The sequence below is a fragment of the Ailuropoda melanoleuca genome, chromosome 10 (assembly GCF_002007445.2).
Source record: "Ailuropoda melanoleuca isolate Jingjing chromosome 10, ASM200744v2, whole genome shotgun sequence".
Taxonomy (NCBI): Eukaryota; Metazoa; Chordata; class Mammalia; order Carnivora; family Ursidae; genus Ailuropoda; species Ailuropoda melanoleuca.
The window spans coordinates 82,826,177-82,846,351 of NC_048227.1; the positions used below are offsets into that span (position 1 = coordinate 82,826,177).

Consider the following 20,175-nt stretch of genomic DNA (forward strand, 5'->3'; position numbering starts at 1 on the left):
ATATTTTATCCTTTTAGATATTTATTTTTTTCAAGATTTTATTTATTTATTTGACAGAGACAGAGAGAGAGAGAGAGCAAGTGAGCACAAGCAGGGGGAGCAGCAGGCAGTGGGAGAAGCAGGCTTCCTGCTGAGCAAGGAACTGGACCCCAGGACCCTGGGATTATAACCTGAGCCAAAGGCAGATGCTTAACTTAGCCACCCAGGTGTCCCTCCTTTTAGATATTTAAAGTCCTTTTTAAAGATTTTTATTTATTTATTCAGAGACAGAGGGAGCAAGAGAGCATGAGCAGGGGAAAGGGGCAGAAAGAGAGGGAGAAGCCGACTCCACACTGAGCAGGAAGTGCGATTCAGGGCTCGATCCCAGGACCCCTGAAATCATGACCTGAAACGAAGGCAGACATTTAACCAACTGAGCCACCCAGGTGCCCCTATTCTTTTAGATATTATATAATAAAAAAATATTATTAAAAAAAAACAAAAAAAACCCAAAAATATGTTTAATACAAAATGCCCAAATTTGGAATGTTTTCAAGAGCCTCAAAATTTATAAATCATTCTTCTACCCAAGAAGAAGGGAGATAATTGCTTTATCTCCATTTGCGTAGTTCTGGAACCACACTGCATCTAGATTGGGGGACTGTGGGAAGCTCAGCCTTGCTCTTAAACCCACGCCTGCCAAGTGAGAGGCAGAAAGACCAGAAGTTGGTTATGAGGAAGGAAGGAAGGAATGTTGGACAGACAGAATCAATGACTGCAGGGCTTTAAAGTTATCATTTGGAGACTGAAAGGCATTACCTAGTCTAAACTGCTTTTGCATGAATTCCATTGCATTATTCCCATCAGTTCTTCCTCCATCATTAGCTTTGTGACACTAAGAATGCTTTGTAAGTACTCAAGCATCATAGTCACATGAGAAAGACTACGTCCTTGCAACCTGATGCTCATAGCAGCATTATCAACAATAGTCAAGCTATGGAGAGAGCCCAGATGTCCATCAACTGACGAATGGATAAAGTGGATGTGAGATACACACACACACACACACACACATACACACACACACACACACACACACAGAGGAATACGATTTAGCCATCAAAAAGAATGAAATCTTGCCATTTGCAACAACATGGATGGAGCTAGAGTGTATTATGCTAAGTGAAATAACTCAGTCAGAGAAAGACGATTACCATACGATCTCACTCATATGTGGCATTTAAGAAAGAAAAGAGATGAACATATGAGAAGGGGGAAAAGAAAAAAAAAGGAGAGAGGGAAAAAAGCCATAAAAGACTCTTAACGATAGAGAACAAACTGAGGTTTGATGGAGGGAGGGGGTGGGGGATGGGCTAGATGGGTGATGGACATCTAGATGGGCTGGATGGATTAAGGAGGATGCTTGTTATGATGAGAACTGGGTGTTGTATGTAAGTGATGAATCACTGGATTCTACTCCAGAAACCAATATTGCACTGTATGTTAACTATCTAAAATTAAAAATTAAAAAGAAGAAAGAATATGTCTTTACCAACAGTCCTGCAAACCCAGCATGAAGGGGATTAAATAAGAACTAGTTGTTGGCAATAATTGGAAAATAAAAACATTCCACGTTTATTCCCAAATGAGACATCTTTATCACCAATCATGGCCGTTTATAACCAAAGGCAGAAATTACAGTGCTGTCACACATGTGTGAACATGATGCTGATTGCATCACTTCCTCGTGTCTGTGTAGTTCTGCCAGATGAGTCCCTCTTACCTCTTATACTGAGCCAAGGCATGCAGTTTCAGGAGAGAAGAGCCCTGCAAGTAATGTGCTTTCTATTGTGTTAATCACTTCGATTCCTCCTGTTACTACAAATTTGTAGGGGAAAAGAGATTAACTCGGAAATGTAGGGTTCTTCTATCACACATCTTCTGTTCTGTGTCCTCTACAAATGCATCTTTGCTGTGCTGTTAGGGTAGAGGAAAGGTTTTCAGGATTTTTAAAATCTTTTTTAAGAAGTGGGTGTTTTCTATTTACATGAATATTTAGTTAGACTTGCAGAGGAAATATTTTTGTTAACTTTTCCCAAAAGTTTGTTACATACTCTAAAGCCATATTAATTTTTACTTGGACTCTCTATCGTTGATCAACCATGTCTCTGCTCATTTATTATTTCTCCTATGCACCTATTAAATTTAGAGTGGTTTAATGGGAATATAGTATGTATTCCTCTAAAAATAAGGCATTTAACAATTATCATTAATGAACATTATTAGCCCCCATGTACTAGTGACCCTGACTCATTCTAAGAATAAGTCATCCTCGAGAAAGGATAAATGAACTAACTGAAAAAAATAAACAACTTTGTCACATTAAGCAATGTATTTCCAATGACATTTTACTTTTGTATTTAATAATTATTAAATTTTATTAAATGTTTATATAATTTTGATCAACAACACTAACCATAATACTAGTACTACAAGTACTACCAATAAATGATAAAGCATCCTAGGAAAAAAATAATTCCTAAAGCCATATGGTTATAGGAATTTTTTTTAAACTAAAATTTCAATTTATATACATAATTTTCTTTGTGATATATGATAAGGAAATCAATAAAGTAATTCCAAGCACAAACATATTACATTAAAATAAAATTCAGGGGAAAATAGAATGGAATTATGAGTTCAAGGACAAAATGAAATGATAAATTTTCTAACAAAGATGACCTTGTTTAAACATTTTTTAAAAAGTGATAAAGGTAGTAAAAAGATAGTCAGCCTCTACAAGACGGCCCCCAGTGATCCCTTCCCCCTGGTATTCATGCCCTGTGTCATTCCATCCCCTTGAGGATAAGCTTGACCTAATGACTTGCTTCTAACAAAGAGAACACGGGAGACATGATGGGATGCAGCTTCCAAGAGTACGTTACAAAAAGACTGTGATTTCCATCTTGCTCATTTTCTTTTGTCCCCCATATCTCTCCCTCTCTCTCTCCCTTTCTTTCCCTCTCTCTCTCTCTCTCTCTCTCTCTCTCTCGCACGCGCGCACACACCACACACACACGCACCTGCACACATGCATCATATTGTGAACTGCCTTACGGAGAACCCCGGGGGCAAGGAACTGAGGAAGGACTGTTGCCAGCAGAGAACCAGACCCTCACTCCAACAGTCTGCAAGGAACTGAATCTTGCCAACAAGATACATCTACCCATTTGTCCAATTTATCCAATACATAATCAAGGAGCTGTGAGTACATTTACAGCATCACAGAAATATTAGTCCTGCCCAAGAGCTAAAAGTATACAAATAGATGTCACACTGTCCTCATCAGAAAAGTAAAAAGCATGAGGCTTAGGTCTAATTCTAAGACTCTGATTCCAAAAGCCTGTGCAGTTGACAGTTCTGTCTTTCCAGAAAACAAGGAAAATTATTAAATGTATTTTATACTGTGTTCAGATTATATCACTCACAGATTCTTGTTTCTCCTTCTACATAGAAGCATAGAAATATAGCAATCCCCTAGTAAATATATATCCTAGACCAAACACAAACACTTTAGTGAAGATTCAAAAACATTTTTTGTGCGAAAATATGTATATCATAAAATTTACCATTTTAATCATTTTTAAGTGTACAGCTCAGTGGCATTAAGTACATTCACACTGTTGTGCAACCATCAGCGCACGACCGTCCATCTCTAGAGCTGTTTATCTTCCCAAACTGAAACTCTACAGTCACTAAGCACTAACTCCCCATTGCCTCCTCTCCACAGCCCGCTGATGACCACAATTTCTACCTTCTGTTTCTATACATTTGACGACTCTAGGTAATTCATATGAGTAGAATCATATATTATTTGTCCTTTTTTGACTGGCTTACTTCACTTAGTTTATGCTTCATGTTGTAGCATGTGTTAGAATTTCCTTCCTATTTAAGGCTGAATAGCATTCCATTATATGTATACACCTCATTTTGGTGATCTGTCGATAAACACAGGATTGTTTCCACCTTTTGTCTACTGTGAATAAAGCTGCTATGAACATGAGTGTATGAATATCTGTTTGAGTCCCTGTTTTCAATTCTTTTGGGTATATACCCAGAGTTGGAATTTCTGGATCATATGGTAATTCTGTGTTTAATTTTTTAAAGAACTGCTATCCCGTTTCCACATCAGCTGCCCCATTTTAGATTCCTACAAGATTCTAAAACTTTTAGCAGCAAAGTCTAACTAAAATAAATGGTGAATGATATAAATGAATGAGGTGAACAATTGGCCCGCAATTACTGATTCTCAGAGCTTGAAGGACCCTTAAATGCATCAGTCTAAATATCCCTCATGTATTGGAAGACGATGCTTGAAGTATTTGAGTGATGATTATATTACCCTCTAGCAAACATTGTTTAAAGGCTTAATATGTGCCCAGCACAATACTGTGCAAAACTAAAAAAAAAACAAAAACAAAAACCACTCACCCTTTCTGGAATTCTTTCCCATAACTACCATATGCAGCATTAAATATAGCAACCTATCCTTTTACCTAGTATAATGATTCACCTGGATGGAAAGACCATGTATTTCAATTATTTTACTTCTTGTCTTTCTCCATGGGAAAGATAAACTAGTTTCAAAATGATATGAGTTGGTATTTGCAATTTGAGTCTTTATAAGGTCACCATAGCAGTTATAAAAACAAAAATTATATTTTTAAGTACATAATTATAGCTCCTTAGCCATGCCCGCCTACATTATTTTAGTTAAATGTTCTTCCACAGCATTGGCCAAGTTTAGATGTTATACAACTCTGAGGTTTAATCAATGTTTAGATGAAAGCCATTTCTCGGTTGAGAAAAAACAAGTACCCCCAAATGCTGATGAGGACAGGTAGTAGACAAGCATATTATAACAAGAAAGGGAGTCCTTTCTAAGTGCTGCTAATGCTGTAAGTGCCCTAAGCTCATGGAAATAGTCTTTCTGCAGGGCTTTGAATGCCCTCGTATCTTCCCTCTTCTTTAAGATTACTACTCCAAGTCACAATAAGGAAATATTATTCAGCCCTACAAAAGGAAGGACATCCTGTGATTTGTGGCACTACACTAAGTGAAATAAACCAGACACAGAAAGACAAATACCACATGATCTTACTTACATATAGAATCTAAAATAGTCGGACTCATAGAGGCAGAGTAGATGGTGGCTGCCAGGGGCTGAGGTGGGGAAACGGAGGAAATATTGGTCAAAGGATACAAGGTTTCAATTATACAAGATGAATGAGTTCTGCAGATCAATGTACAGCATGATGACTGGGAGTTAACAATATTGTATTATACACTTGAAACTGACTAAGAGGGTAGAATTTAAGTGTTTTCACCACACACATACATACACACACACTCCAAAGGTAACTATATGATGGTTATGTTAAGTTTGATTGTATTTATCATTTCACAATATATACATACATCATAGCATGTATAAATGTATGCAACTTCTGCTTATCAGTTATACCCCAATAAAGCTGAAGAAAAGACTCATGCATAAGGTCTGAATGACAGACAGCAACTCTATGCCTTAGTCCTCTTGGCAGTGCAGAACCTCGAAGATCAACCCGTTTAAAACCTATAAACTTTCTCAAAGACTTTTCTTCCATGAACTCAAAAATGTCATGATTTCATAAGTGGTCAATCAGAAATTAATATCAACATCAGAGAGCCAGTTTGTAACCATATAATTGGTAATCACCTTGCATCCCTCTAATTTCAGCCTAAAAACAAAACTAGAATTTCAGGCTGGCTTATGCTGCAGAATTATAAATGTATAATTCTTGTTTGGCTTTGGAAATATTTGGAACACTTTATCTAACCTTGTTATAGACTTCAAGCCCTCCTAGCTAGAAATGATTGATGTAATGGAAACTTCCATTTTACATAGGAGGAAAAAAAGTCTAGGGAAAGTATAGAACTAAGAACTAAAGGGCAAATTGAGATTAAAATTCAGTATTCTTTGCCATAGAGCCTACTTGCATTTAAGAGAAGAATCCTCAAGTAATCATGTAGAAAATTCACAGGGAATAAATTTCTAGTACTGGAATTTCAGGCAGTCCTTAAATCAACTTCCATCGACACTTCTAGCAGACTTGGACTCCACTTGAGGATGCAGGTATGGGGAGGTGTATGGGAAAAGAGAAGGGGAGAAATAGGAGAAGATAAGAAATACTTCATGTTTCCTATTGCACTTCTCGAATTCAAACTCATATTGGCAACATTTATGAAAGGTTTATTATGTACTGAACATTCTTTAAGGTGTTGGGAGACAAAGCAAATTAGACCCGGATTTTACTTCAAGAGGTCCCAAATCCAGTATTGGAATGTGGTTTATTTATTTATATACTTAAATCATTCATATTCTAGAAAAGCTTGCTGGTGGGATGAAATATTTTACAACTTTATAGTCTTGTATTGCAAGGCAAGGAGTGGCTAATATCTCAGAGCCCTTCAGAATTTTTTCCGTGGTCAGCATCACCATAAACAGTTTACCCCAGCTGGAACCAGCCTCTGTCCTTCCCAGAGAGACCAAACTATTTTTAGCTTAGATCGGAAAAATCTTCCTGTGCCACTCTTTGCCAAGGTTCCAGCTGCTTTTTGTTTGCTAATCTCTGTTTAGCATTGCAAAAACTCCAGAATTTTCTCAGCTTACCCTTTGCAGTATTACAAAACATACAGTGAGACTTTAGGTTTGTATTACGTTGCATTCATTCAACAATAATATTTCTTGAATGGCTATTTCAGGCCCCTTGGATATACCAGTGAACATAACAGGCAAAGATTCCTGCCCTCATGGAACATATACTCCAGTTAGTAGATATATAAAAATCTAAAATTATTGAAGCTCAAAAAAGATATACATTTTTCTCTCCTGTAAAATAAGTCCAGATTTAGCTGGTTTGGGACTTCGTTGGTGGCTCCACTGTCACCCAAGATCAAACTCCTTCACTATTTCTCCTTTCTTATCCCTATCTCATGGGTTTTATCGTCATAGTCACCTCATGATTCGAAAATGGCTGTTGTAATCCAACCATCACGTCCATATTTCAGGCAGCAGGAAAGAGAGGAATTCCTGATTGCTAGTCAGCTGTTTTAAAATAGCTTTCCTAGAATCTTCATCCAATTATGTCCACTTGGAGAAAGGATATCCATCAGGGAGGCTGGAAACTGTAGCTTTAAAGCTGGGCACATATATGCAACCATTAATGTAGGGGTTTTAGTACCACGGAAGAAGGAGAAAATGGATATTGGATAAGCAGCAGTCTTAGTCACAGATATCTTAATCTTCAATATGACGTGTGTCTGCATGTGTGTGTATCTATCTATAAGTGGGTGATGATAGATAGATGATAGATTTTTAAGGAGAAATTTTAAAGCATGACATGGGGAATTACCATATATATGTAGTACTTTTGGGTTTGTTGCAAATGCTTTTTAAAAACTCGTATCTATAACCCTAATTTTAAATATTAAATTTCTACCCATCTATAAATTTTTAGAGTGCTGATTATCTCAGCTAGACAGTTATTGTTTACAGAGTGCAAGTTATGAATAAAATTATTGAGTAAAATGCACTATTCCTGGTTCTCAAGATAATCTGCAAATTTCTTAACGTATTTATAATTGAAATCAAAAAGATTTTTACTGATCTCCTAAATAAGAGAAGAACAAAAAAAGCCCTTCTCTGTGGGGTCCTGTTTTGGGAAGATAATGTGTGTCCCTAAATCCTTGACACCTTGGTGGTATGGCAGGGTGTGAGACTGCAGTCAGCTGTCCCCCCCTCCTCTTTGCCACTCCCAGAAGCCCCAGGAATGGACAAGACCTGTGGCTCTAAAGCAGCAGGTATAATGGCAAGAGCCCTGGGCACCCGATTAAACTCAGTTCTGGTCAGTTGTGAGGAGCTGACTTCCTTTCTTTTGGTCTCAGTTTTCTAATTTGTAAAATGAAGGTGATTAAAATTGACTGTCACAGCAGGCATTTCACTGCTGGAGTAATCACTAACTTCTTGAAAGTTTCCAAATTTGTACTGTCTGTGTGTTTTGGTTTTGGGTCTTGTTTTTTTTTGTCTTAGAAACAATTTTGATTGAAGACAGGCATATATATCAACACGGCAACAGCACGTTTTCTAGTTGTCCTGACAAAGAAGAAATTCCTTCAGTAGTGTATTAGTCAACTCAGGCTGCCATAACAAAATACCTATGATGGGCGGCTCCAACAGCAGACATTTGTTTTCTCATAGTTGTGGTGGCTGGAAGTCCAAGAAGCAGGTGCCAGTAAATTCAGTTTCTGGGAGAGGTCTCTTTTTGGCTCGGAGACAGTCACCTTCTTGCTGCACCCTCACATGGCCTTTCCTCTGTGTATGCACCAGAAAGAGAGAGAGCTCTGGTGTCTCTTCCTCTTCTTATAAGGACTCCAATTGAATTGGATTAGGGCCCCACCTTTATGACTTCGTTTAAACTTAATTACCTCCCTCAGGGCTCTGTCTCCAAATACAGGTTGAGGCTTCAACATATACAATCGGGGAGGGAAGAACACGATTCAGACTACACATCACGAATAGTAACAGGAAGTGCAGTGTTCTACAATCATGTCTTGATCATTGTGGTGACATCATTGATAAGCTACATATGCTATACGTCAGTTTAAAGTCTCAAATAGCTTCCTCATTTGGGACCTAACTTATTCAAAGTGTATCGCCTAGCTGACAATAAGACTGGGTAATTGCTCCATGCTCTTTCATTTTCCTTATTTAACTGCCTGAGAGAGAAAAGACAAGCTTCCTTTCAAAGAGTACACATTTAGTTTAACACTCACTCTTCAGTATCAATTTCTTGAGAGCAGAAGTCTATTAGAAACAACAGAGACAATTATAATTAATAATGACAATAAAAACACACTTTTGTTTTTCTATTTTAGTCATTTAATCAGTTTTTTTCAATAAGCCAACAGAGAAAGAAATCTAACTTCACTGAGCGCTTACTCTGTGCCTGGCATAATACTAGGCCCTCTGCATAATTTGCTCAGTAAATCCTCACAACAGCGCTGAAGACTATTATTATATCCACTTACAGAGAAGGAAATGAAAGTAAAGTAACTTGCCCATAGTTGCACTCATAGTTGGTAACGAAGCCTGGATTTCAATCTCGATCTACTTAGTTCCAAAGCCTGTTCTCAGCAAGATTATTTTGGGTAAAGCTGAATGTACGTAATTTCAAGTAGATTAAGAATCCTCTGTACCATTAAAAAGCTTGAGACAGAACTATGTGTGGATATGGAATGATCTCCAAGATACATTGTGGAGCTTTTTAACTGATAGTTGTATATGGTATAAATTTAAAAGGTTAAAAAAATACACACACACACACACACACACACACACTGACTAGTAAGTCTTGATTCTATCTTGTGTCTTGGTGTCTCCATTTTTCTTCCCAGTGGCAACCACTATTACCAGTCTCCTTGTATTTCTTTCTAGAGATATTCTACGAATTTAAGAGTAGGACATATACACATATTTTGAAAACACAAATGGTGGCTAATTCTAAGCATTGTTCTGCAATTTGCTTTTTTTCAGTAAACAATATATTCTCTCTGAGGTGGGGAACTGAAAAATTAAAAGGTCTGGAGTGAGAAGGAGACCTACTTCTCACTGTGTGCTCTGAATAATTTTTAGCCATGTGCGTGTGGCTTATAATTTTTTTCAATTATAAAGCATACATGCAAGAAAACTTCTGCATATTCTCAGTCTTTGGATGAAGATCTTATAAACAAGTGGTAAGATTTTAAAGAAAACCAATTCGAGGTCCTTTTATTTCTCTTTTAATTTTGTGGCACCATTATCTTTCTTCTTCTTGAGGAGTGTGCTTTTCAGCAACGTTTACTTTCTGAATTCAGCTTTGGATTGTGATGCTACCTGAACTCACTACTAAAAGCAAATGTTACTGTTGTCAGTGAAATAGTGAATCCAGGTTTTGGGATAAAGCCTGGCCACCCCCTGGTGGTCTTAGTTTGAATAAAAAAAAAAAAACCCTTCAACTATAATCACTTTTCTTTATAGGAAGTCTCAGAGTGGTAATATTAAGAGATCAAAAGGATCAGAATCCATCATACTTATTTTGCAGTTGAGAAAATAGAGTACCAAAAGGTAAAGCAATGTGCCTCAAAACTCAAAGCAGAGTCCCGACATTCAGTCCATTGCTTTCTCCGTTAAAAAATGCCTTAATAATAATTATCTTATAAATATCTTATTCACTGAATTTGTCACAAAAAGGATATGCTGTTGGGGCGCCTGGGTGGCTCAGTCAGTTAAGCGTCTGCTTTTGGCTCAGGTCATGATCCCAGGGTCCTGGGATTGAGCCCCGAGTCAGGCTCCCTGCTCAGTGGAAAGTCTAGTTCTCCCTCTTCCTCTGCTGCTCCCCCTGCTTGTCCTTTCTCTTCCCTCTGCCTCTCTGTCAAATAAATAAATAAAATCTTAAAAAAAAAAAAAAGGATATGCTATGTATCATGCTCAAAAGGGGGGAAAATAAGAAAAGCAATTTCAGTTCTTACAAACGATATTAGATGCAAGTTCTTTTCAAATTTGGAAGTTAAGTTTCAGCTTTAGTTAGAATCTCTGAAAGAAGTCAAATTAAGCTTTAGACATGAGTTAGAATTTCTGGAAGAAGTCAACCTTAAGGGGAAATTTGAAAGAGGACAGAGAGTTGGTTTGTGGGATAAGAAGGTAAAGATTTTTCCTGCGTAGGGGGCAGCATTAAAGAACACCCAGAAAAGTCAGTGGGTGTAGGGAACAAAAGAATCTTTCAGAAGAAATCCGCAGGCAATCCACGTTAGTGAGATGGGGGAGGGGAAATTTCATTTTCCTTTTTAGCTTCTTGAAAGTTTTCTCTTTGCAGGGTAGTGGAGAATAAAACCAAATTCTAACACTTCTCAATTTACTTAAGAACATTAACTGCCCTTAAGGTTTGTTTTTAATGCACCAGACTTTTTAAAGACTATTTTTTTAAGAGCAGTTTTAGGTTTGCAGAGAAATTGAGGGGAAGGTACAGAGATTTCCCATATATCCCCTGTCCTCACACATGCATAGCCTCTCCCATTACCACCGTCCCCCACCAGAGTGATATATTTGTTACAACTGGTAGACCTCCATTGACACATGCTTATCACCCAAAGTTCATAGCTTATATTAGGATTCAGTCTTGGTGTTGTACATTCTATGGGTTTAGACAAATGTATAAATGACATATGTCCATCATTATGGTATCATACAGAATATTTTCACTGCCCTAAAAATCCTCTGTGCTCTGCCTGTTCACCTCTCCCAACTCCCGCCATCCCCCCCACCGCCAGGCAACCCCAGGCAAACTGTTCTTTTTACTGTCTCCATAATTTTGCCTTTTCCAGAATGTCATATAGTTGAAATCACACAGTATGTAGCCTTTTCAGACTGGCCTCTGTCACTTGGTAATATGCATTTAAGCTCCCTTCGTATCTTTTCATGGTTTGATAGCTCATTTCTTTTCAGTGCTGAATTATATTCCATTGTTCGGATGTTCCACAGTGTATTTATCCATTCCCCTACTGAAGGACAACTTGCATCCATGTTCCAGCAGTTACGAATAAAGCTGCTAGAAACATCCATGTGCAGGTTTTTGTGTGAACATAAGTTTTCAACTCCTGTGGGTAAATCCCAAGAAGCAGAATTGCTGTATCCTATGGTAAGGGTATGTTTGATTTTGTAAGAAATCACCAACCTGTCTTCCAAAGTGGCTGTGCCATTTGTATTCCCACCGGCAATGTGTGGGAGTCCCTGTTGTTGTTCCATAGATTCTCACCATCTTTTGGGGTGTTGTTGTTCCAGATTTTGGCCATCTTCATAGCTGTGTAGTAATACCCCGTTCTCCTAAAACAATTATCTCAGTCATGTGGCTTCTAGATCCCTCATTGGTCTACTGGCCCTTCTTAGGAAGCTCTATTTATGAGGAAACTGAGACTCAGAGATAAATAATTAGCTGAAAATCATACAGTCAACATCATCAGAGCTGAAATTTCTATTCATCATTATTTACAACGAATTGAGTCACAATGTAGTGACTTCTGTTTTACTGTGAATAAAAGAAAGAAAGAAAGAGAAAAAGAAAAAGAAAAAGAAAAAGAAAAAGAAAAAGAAAGGAAAGAAAAATAGAGAGACTCAAACCACACAATAGCAAGTACAAAGACCCTGGGGCTGGAGGCTGGGGTGTTTGAGGAACAAAGAAATAAAGAAAAGAAAAGCAAAGAAAAAATACTGTACTATAAAACATCAAGGATCTCAGGGATTCTGAGAAGAATGCCAGACGACTTCTAAGATTTCATCTGTCAGATGATAGCATGCCTGCCTTTTTGACCAAAGGGATTGGACAGGTTTAAGGAAACCAGTAATATTTTTATTTCTTAGTTAATAAAAATGAAATGATTAATTTTTTTAGAGGGGAGGGGCAGAAGGAGAGGGAGAGAGAGAATCTCAAGCAGGCTCCATGCCCAGTGTGTGAGCCCGACGTGGGGCTTGATCTCACCACCCTGAGATCATACCTGAGCTGAAATCAACAGTCGGATCTTACCTGACTGAGCCACCCAGGGCCCCTGAAATGATAGCTTTTGAAGAATATGCTGTCTTCCAGAGCTAAGAAATCCGAGGCACACCATGAGCATGCTAGACTTTAATGTCTGGAGCTTGGATTTAAGATGATCATACACATTCCCTGTATACTTGGCAAAGTGTTTCTCTGTCTAAACTTCTCTTTCTTAAGGATTTATAAACAACATACAGAGTCCAGAGAAATAGCTTGGTACTGTACCATATGTTTCTCCAAAAGTGAAAGGTATGTAGTGACTGAGGTCTAAGCTCATTGTAAATGGTAAGATTTTTGAATTGCTGGAGTAAACCTTACCCAAAATCCTGGAAACGAATGATCCTGTTTTGACTGATTTCTCCCTGAGGTCAGTTCTAGGTCGCTGTAGTCAGAATCTTCATGCCGCTGAGTCATGATGGGAATTATAGTTGACCTGGATTTCCCCATTGACGTTTCCACTCGATTAGCTCTGCAATATAAAGTGTATGAGTTCTGTTTCATTCTAGACTTAAGTAGCAGGAAACTTCTGTTTTTCTTCTCAAACTTACTCCCTCAAATTTATAAAGTCAGAAGTCCCAATAGAATCACAAAACAGATGTTTCTGGCATATGATTCACTGACAGGGACTCTGCAGGCACCCGTATAGGAAGCTTTCACAGGCTCCCACGTACAACTTAACAAATTAGAGCCATTCCTCCTAATGCAAACGAATTGGACAGGAACAATCTGAATTAGTAAAATCTTTAGTCATATACTTAAGATGACCTTTCAATTATAATAATTTTAAACTTACAGAAATATTGCAAGAGAAATACATAAAATTCCCATGTATCTTTTACGCAGATTCCCAAATTCTTACCATTTTTACCATGTTTATGATTCTATTTGTGCTTGTCCATATTCCTTGTTTTTTTTCTGAGCCATTTGAAGGGTTATCCTTTTATAATTCCCTTTATCTCTCATTACTTCCTAAGTATTTCCTAAAAATAGGGGCATATTCTTACATAACCACAGTATAGTCATCAAACTTGATGAGACGCTTAAATTGATGAGATATTTTTATCTAATCGACCATTCATATGTTTTCAATTATCCCAATAAGGTGTGTATGACAGACAGCAACTCTCTGCCTTAGTCCACTTGGCCTTGGTAAACTCCTGGTGCAAAACCAGAGAACAAGTGTAAGCACCTTGCATCCATATAATTTCAGCCTAAAAACAAACCAAAAGAGTTCGAGCTTTAAACTGGCCTCTGCTGCAGATGAATCAATGTGCAGTTCCACTTTGGCTTTTGAAACATTTAGAATACTTATCTCACCCTGTTGGAGTTTTCAAGGTGTCCTAGCTAGAAATGATTGACGTAGCCGAAACTCTTCCACTTTCGAAAACGCTAGGGACAGTATAGAACTGAGAAGTAAAGGGCAAATTGAGATCAAACCCCAGCATTCTCTGTGTTCTTTGTTGTGTGGCCTATTTGCATTTAAAAGAGGAATCTTCAAGTAGTCAATTAAAAAATTCACAGGGAATAAATTTCTAGCCCTGGAATTTCATGCAGTCCTTAACAAGCAGGGAAATCAGATCAGTGGTTGGGCGGGGGGAGGGGGACAGAGATAGGGGCAGGTTTGATTAGGAAGGAGCACAAGGGAACTTTTCTGGGATGATGAAAATGTTCTGTGTCTTGATAGGGGTGTCAGTCCCATGGGTAGATGTACTTGTCAAACTGATTGAACGCTACACTTCAGGTCTGCTCTAAATAAGCCTTTAGTATTGTGGTGGTAAGGTGTGGGGGCCAGGGAAGCATTCTCTATTCCTATGATTAGGTCTTGGTCTTTTAGTGAGCCTTGCTTGTGCATCCATAGTGTGAATTTCCCAAGTGTTCCTCAGTTGTTTTTTTCTCTGTTAAGGTAGGACAGGATGTCTAGAATGGGCTGGAGTTGGCTGTTTCCCTTCCTTCAGGTCAGTTAGGCTCTGGTTAACTAGTTTTCTCTGAGGACAGGCCTTGTTTAGAACAGAGTGTTCTAGGCATATTCTAAAATGGTTCCCCCCACCTCAACTGCCCCATCCCCCTCCAGAAGCAGGAGGTGATTTTTCTCTGATATTTACTGTGGGAACCTGGTTGGCCTCACGGAAGCAACTCTCACAATATTTTGGGTCCCCCTCTATGATGGGGTCTCCTTAGAGATTTTGACTCTCAGACTTCTCTGTGCTGAGCCTCCAGTAATTTATGAATTCTAGTTTGTGTTCTCCATTACTGAGTCGTGGCTCTGGTAAGCCATGACTCACTGCATTCACCTGTCTGTCTCTCCACTCTGGAGGGCAGAGGTTTGCTATGTGTCCTCCAGTCAAAGATCCAAGAAGAGTTGCTAATTTTCAGCTTTTTACTTGTTGTAAGGACAGAGTAGTGACTTCTAATCTCCTTACATACAAAATCAGAAACCAGAAGTTCAGGCTTTTAAAAACAAAACAAAACAACTTTTTATTTTAAATTATTACAAATTTACAGAAAGGTTGGAAAAAATAATTCAAAGTAATCCTGTTTAAGCTCCATGCAGATTCCCAAATACGAACATTTTATCACCTTCACTTTCTCTATCTAGCCATCTAAGTACCCACTTTTCTAATTTTTAAGCTCTTGAGACATAGTATATACTTCCTAGAAACAAGAACACAGTCTTACATAAACACAGCACAGTGACCAGAATCAAGAATTTAGTATTGGTATAAAACTATTAACTAATCCACAGACTGTTTTCAATTTCTGCCAATTGTCCTCTATTGTCCTTTACAGCAAAAGAAAAACATCTTTCTGGCCCAGGATCTAATCCAGGATCGTCCGTTGCTTTAGCTGCAATGTCTCTTTAGTGTGCTTTAATAGGCAACAATTTTTCAGTCTTTCCTTGTCTTTCATTACTTTGATGTTTTTGAAGAGTACAGGCCAGTTATTTTGCAGGATGTCAGTGAGTTTGGGTTTGTCTGATGTTTCCTCATGATCTGCATTCCTCAGGTTATGCAGTTTTGGTAGAAACATCACAGAAGTGACGTTGTATCCTTCCCAGTGCATCACGTCAGGAGGCACATGATGTTGGTTTGTGCCATTACTGGTGATGTTGGATCACCTGGCCAAGGTGGGGTTTGCTAGGTGTCTTCATTGTAAAGTTACGAAATTTCCTTTTTTAACCAATAAGAATCTAGTGGGGAGATACTTTGAGATTATGTAAATATCCTGTTTCTCTTTATACTTCCTCCCACTAGTTTTAACATCTATTGATGATTCTTGCCTAGAACAATTATTACTATGGTGATTGCCAAATGATTACTTTGTGATTTTTATCATTTCTTCTACCTTTATTAATAGGAAATATACTGTAAAGAAAAACTGCCTCCTCTCCCATTATTCTTACAAGTACGATTTATTAGATTCTTATTTTATTCAGTAGGTTATGATCTATAATAAGCAATATTTTAACTGGCCCATATATGCCCAGGAAAAGCCCCCTCCAGCGGGTTCCTGTAACTTTTCCACAGTCTTTATAATCTTCCCGTGCACTTCCTTACTTTCTGGCAGAGGAAGGTCTTCCAGGCCCTACCATTATGTTAACATCTTTAATGAAATTAAAACTTAAGCTTATAGGTATTTATTTAATTCCAACTAATGTTGAAGACTTCACTGTGTTGAAAACACTAAATAAGATGGTCACACTCGGTGCTTCTTCCCCAAACATTTTCATGTGAAGTGGTTACTCCTAGAAGGAAAGTTTGGGGACTGGCTTATTAATTTCCTTTTTGTTTGCAGGTGCAGACACTCATGGCTGACTTGCTGTCTGGGTCTCTGGTCTTTCTCCGTGACTGTGAGTTCAAAGAATGTGAGGACCCCCGCTCTATGTTTATTTGGTTGGGATGATGTAGTTTAAATTGGAATTTAAGTAGTCTGTGTCTGGTACAGTAAGTGACTGCAGCCTCCATGTTGACACCGATTCAGGAGCTCACAAGCCATTTTGTGCCACTTTAAAAAAACGTAGCATATGGGAGATGAGAGTGAAGAGATCAACTACCTTGGGATCTTAGGTTCACACAAGTGCAAAGGACATGAAAACGATGAAACATGCACTAGAGGATATGGGTTGTGTGCAATCCCTCCTAATTCGAGCTGTATTCTTGAACAAACTGATTAATTAACTAATAGGATCCATCTGTGTGTCTCCCCGTATCCTTCCCTATCTCCTCTTCCTCTCCAAGTCTGACATATGCATGTTTCCCCCAAGGGTCTATTTTTGGCCCTTTTCTCTTTTCATAGAGATCTTTTCCTGAGTGAGGACAACTCTTTCCATGACTTATTTATTTTCTACATGCAAATAAACTCTTGCCTTAGTCTCTGGAATGTCCAATAGTCCATAAGAAATTCACATTCAATGTATTAAATTTGGAGCTCATTTTCTTTCCATACCTGTTTCTCCTCCCATGGCCCTTATTTCAGTGAAGAGTCCTTGTATTGACCCGGGCACCTAAGTCAGAAATTTGAGAATCATTTTGACTCTTCCCTGTTCCTTACATATCATTTACTATAAGTTATTGCCTTAAAATCTCATTGACTCTACTTTTCACTTCCGTTACCATAATCATTTGGTTGAACAAATGCTGAAGTCCTTTAACTGGCCTCCCCACCTCCGATCTCTCTCCTCCCAATTAGTGTTGCCAGAAGATCTTTTATTATTTTTTTATTAAACTTTTTGAGATTATTTTAGATTCACTTGCAGTTATAAGGAATAGCATAGTGAGCTTCCATATACCCTTCACTCAGTTTCCTTCAATGGTAACATACTGCAAAACTACAGTATAATACTACAACCAGGGTATTAACATTGATAGTCAATATACAGAACTTCTTTTTTTTTTTTTAAAGATTTTATTTATTTATTTGACAGAGATAGAGACAGCCAGCGAGAGAGGGGACACAAGCAGGGTGAGTGGGAGAGGAAGAAGCAGGCTCATAGAGGAAGAGCCTGATGTGGGGCTCGATCCCATAACGCCGGGATCACGCCCTGAGCTGAAGGCAGACGCTCAACCGCTGTGCCACCCAGGCGCCCCAATATACAGAACTTCTTTACCACCCAAAGTAGTCCTCATGTTATTCTTTTATAGCTAACCATTTACACTCATCTGTAACCCCTGAAAACCACTAATCTGTTCTCCATTTCTATGATATTGTCATTTCAAGAATGTTATATAAATGAAATAATACAGTATGGAAGCTTTTGGGGTTGACATTTGTTACTTAGAGTAATAGCCTGGAAATTTATCCAGGAAACTTTTTGATACAGAAGATCTTTTAGAAGGGGGCGCCTGGGTGGCACAGCGGTTAAGCGTCTGCCTTCGGCTCAGGGCGTGATCCCGGTGTTATGGGATCGAGCCCCACATCAGGCTCCTCCGCTGCGAGCCTGCTTCTTCCTCTCCCACTCCCCCTGCTTACGTTCCCTCTCTCGCTGGCTGTCTCTATCTCTGTCAAATAAATAAATAAAATCTTTAAAAAAAAAAAAAGATCTTTTAGAAGGAACATTTAATTTATCACATTGGAAAACTCTGATGGCTCCCTATTGTTTAAATTACAGTAGAAACTCAGTTCCATTGGTACAGCACACAAGACTCTTCATGATCCAACTGCAGTACAACACTCTAGTCTCTTCACCCAATAGTCTTCACCATACGCCTTCTATCTGGCCAGGCTGAGTCCTGGCAGCTACAATCTCCTATGGATCATGCCCCCCCCCCTTTTTTTTTTTTTTTAACATCTCTTGGGTTGCTCATGTTATTCCTGATCCTACAATGACCTCCATCTCCTTGTCTATTTAAAGAAAACCTCACCATTTACTCATCACAAACATTACCTTCTTTCTGAAAACTTTCCTCCCATTCTCCCATCCTCCAGCACTGACAACTTCCTTTTAAAAATACCTATATCTATTTCTAATAGCACCTACAGTACCTTGTTCACACTTATTGTTGACAAGTTAGACAATCTCTTGAGGGCATGGACTACATCTTATTGCTTTTGAATCTCAAGTACCGAAAACTGTACTTGGTGTATAGTTAAGCTGACCACATGGTTTGTGCCAGTTTACCTGGCTTCATTATTAACTGCACTCTCTTTCACTCTCAAAAGTGTCATATTTGACAAATAAGTTATATATAGTCACCTTCTGCATAGTACATGCTTGGTAAATGTTCGAGTGAATGGATGAGCTTCAATTTTCCTTCATTAGCCCCGCATATGAGCACTAGTTACTATACAATATACGTAGTGAGAATTTTTTAAAAGTTAATAGCTTATGATATCTTTTTTCCTAAGCTTCACTCCCGCATGATTTAATATTGTTTCAAGTTACCTTGGGCAACACAGCACTCAATTGCCTTTTTGCTCGCTGCATGGTTTCAGAGTTGCTGTAGCTTGTCATATTTTGTAATCGTCAGAAACACTTCCTGATGCCAGTCCTCCAAAATCTCAATGAATTGACAAAAACCAAAAAAATCCCGTAGTGAAGGCTGATATGCAAAAACAGAAGTTGTTAGAATCATCACCTAACCGGAGAATCACTGCCTCGCTGTGTCGAGTTCAGGATAGGTGGCGCAAATCGCCTTGTTTTGCCCCAAACAAAAATGGACTCCGTCGGAGTCAAGGCCCTTTCCTTTGCGGACCAATCGAAATCTAGCATTCAGGGCTCCGGTTTCCTCACTTCCGCCTCGTCTTCCTGGGTCTCTATCTTGACGAGTCGGGACGGTCCGCTTCCGAGTCGAACCGCTGTGGCGGCGCCAGGGCGGCGAGGCCCGGAGGCGGCGGGCGGGATGAGCGGGGCGCGCTGCGGAGCGGCGCGGACGCTGCGGGTGCCGGGCCGCCACGGTTACGCGGCCGAGTTCTCCCCGTACCTGCCGGGCCGGCTAGCCTGCGCCACAGCCCAGCACTACGGCATCGCGGGTGAGGCCGCGCCGCCGGGGCGGGGGCGGGTTCCCGTCGAGCCCCAGCTTCGCCCTGCGGTCGGAAAGCACTTCCGACAGTAGATAGTGCCACAAATGAACACCAGGGGGAGCCTAGGAACGGGCCAGTTCCCGCTTCCTCCTTTGTCCAGTGTGGGGAGTGGGTCTGGAGACCGAGTCAATGGTTTTTTTCCAGTTAATGTGTGGAAGTAGCACGTGGGAGGTGCCTACTGGCTTGTGTCCTTGCGCCTTAGCGCACAGACTCCGTCGCCACCTGACCTCCTACCCCTACCTCCAGGCACACGCCACCTGCAGCGAGCCGGCATAGCGGTTGTTGACCCCTCCTGCCAGTACTTGGAAGGCGACGGTCTGCAGGGTCACTCCCAGTACCTGCTAACGGGTCCCCTGTCCCCACAGTCTGCATCCAGGCTGTCCGTCGTAAGAAGGATGGCCCTCAGCGGACGCTTGGAGTCTCCCAACAATTGATCCAAGTTCTGCCCCCACTTTTGTTGTCTCAAGAGGAATACACAGGTTTCCCAGTAGTTGTTGGAGGTTCAAGATCA

At 39.5% G+C, this 20,175-nt stretch overlaps 1 protein-coding gene and 1 long non-coding RNA gene across 2 annotated transcripts in view; one reads left to right on the forward strand and one right to left on the reverse strand.

Annotated features, from left to right (window-relative positions):
* Positions 1 to 5,732: 5,732 nt before the first annotated feature.
* LOC117803999 lies at positions 5,733 to 19,280 on the reverse strand. The gene is made up of 3 exons (XR_004628147.1): positions 19,027 to 19,280; positions 12,966 to 13,116; positions 5,733 to 8,392 (listed from the first exon to the last, which is right to left on the reverse strand). It is a non-coding gene; the product is annotated as an uncharacterized LOC117803999 (long non-coding RNA).
* PEX7 (peroxisomal biogenesis factor 7) overlaps positions 19,273 to 20,175 on the forward strand; it is an 84,829-nt gene continuing 83,926 nt past the window's right edge. The window contains exon 1 of the mRNA XM_034669189.1: positions 19,273 to 19,613. Within this exon, the coding sequence (XP_034525080.1) occupies positions 19,298 to 19,613 (316 nt within the window). The 5' untranslated portion in view covers positions 19,273 to 19,297. The remainder of the gene's footprint in view (positions 19,614 to 20,175) is intronic.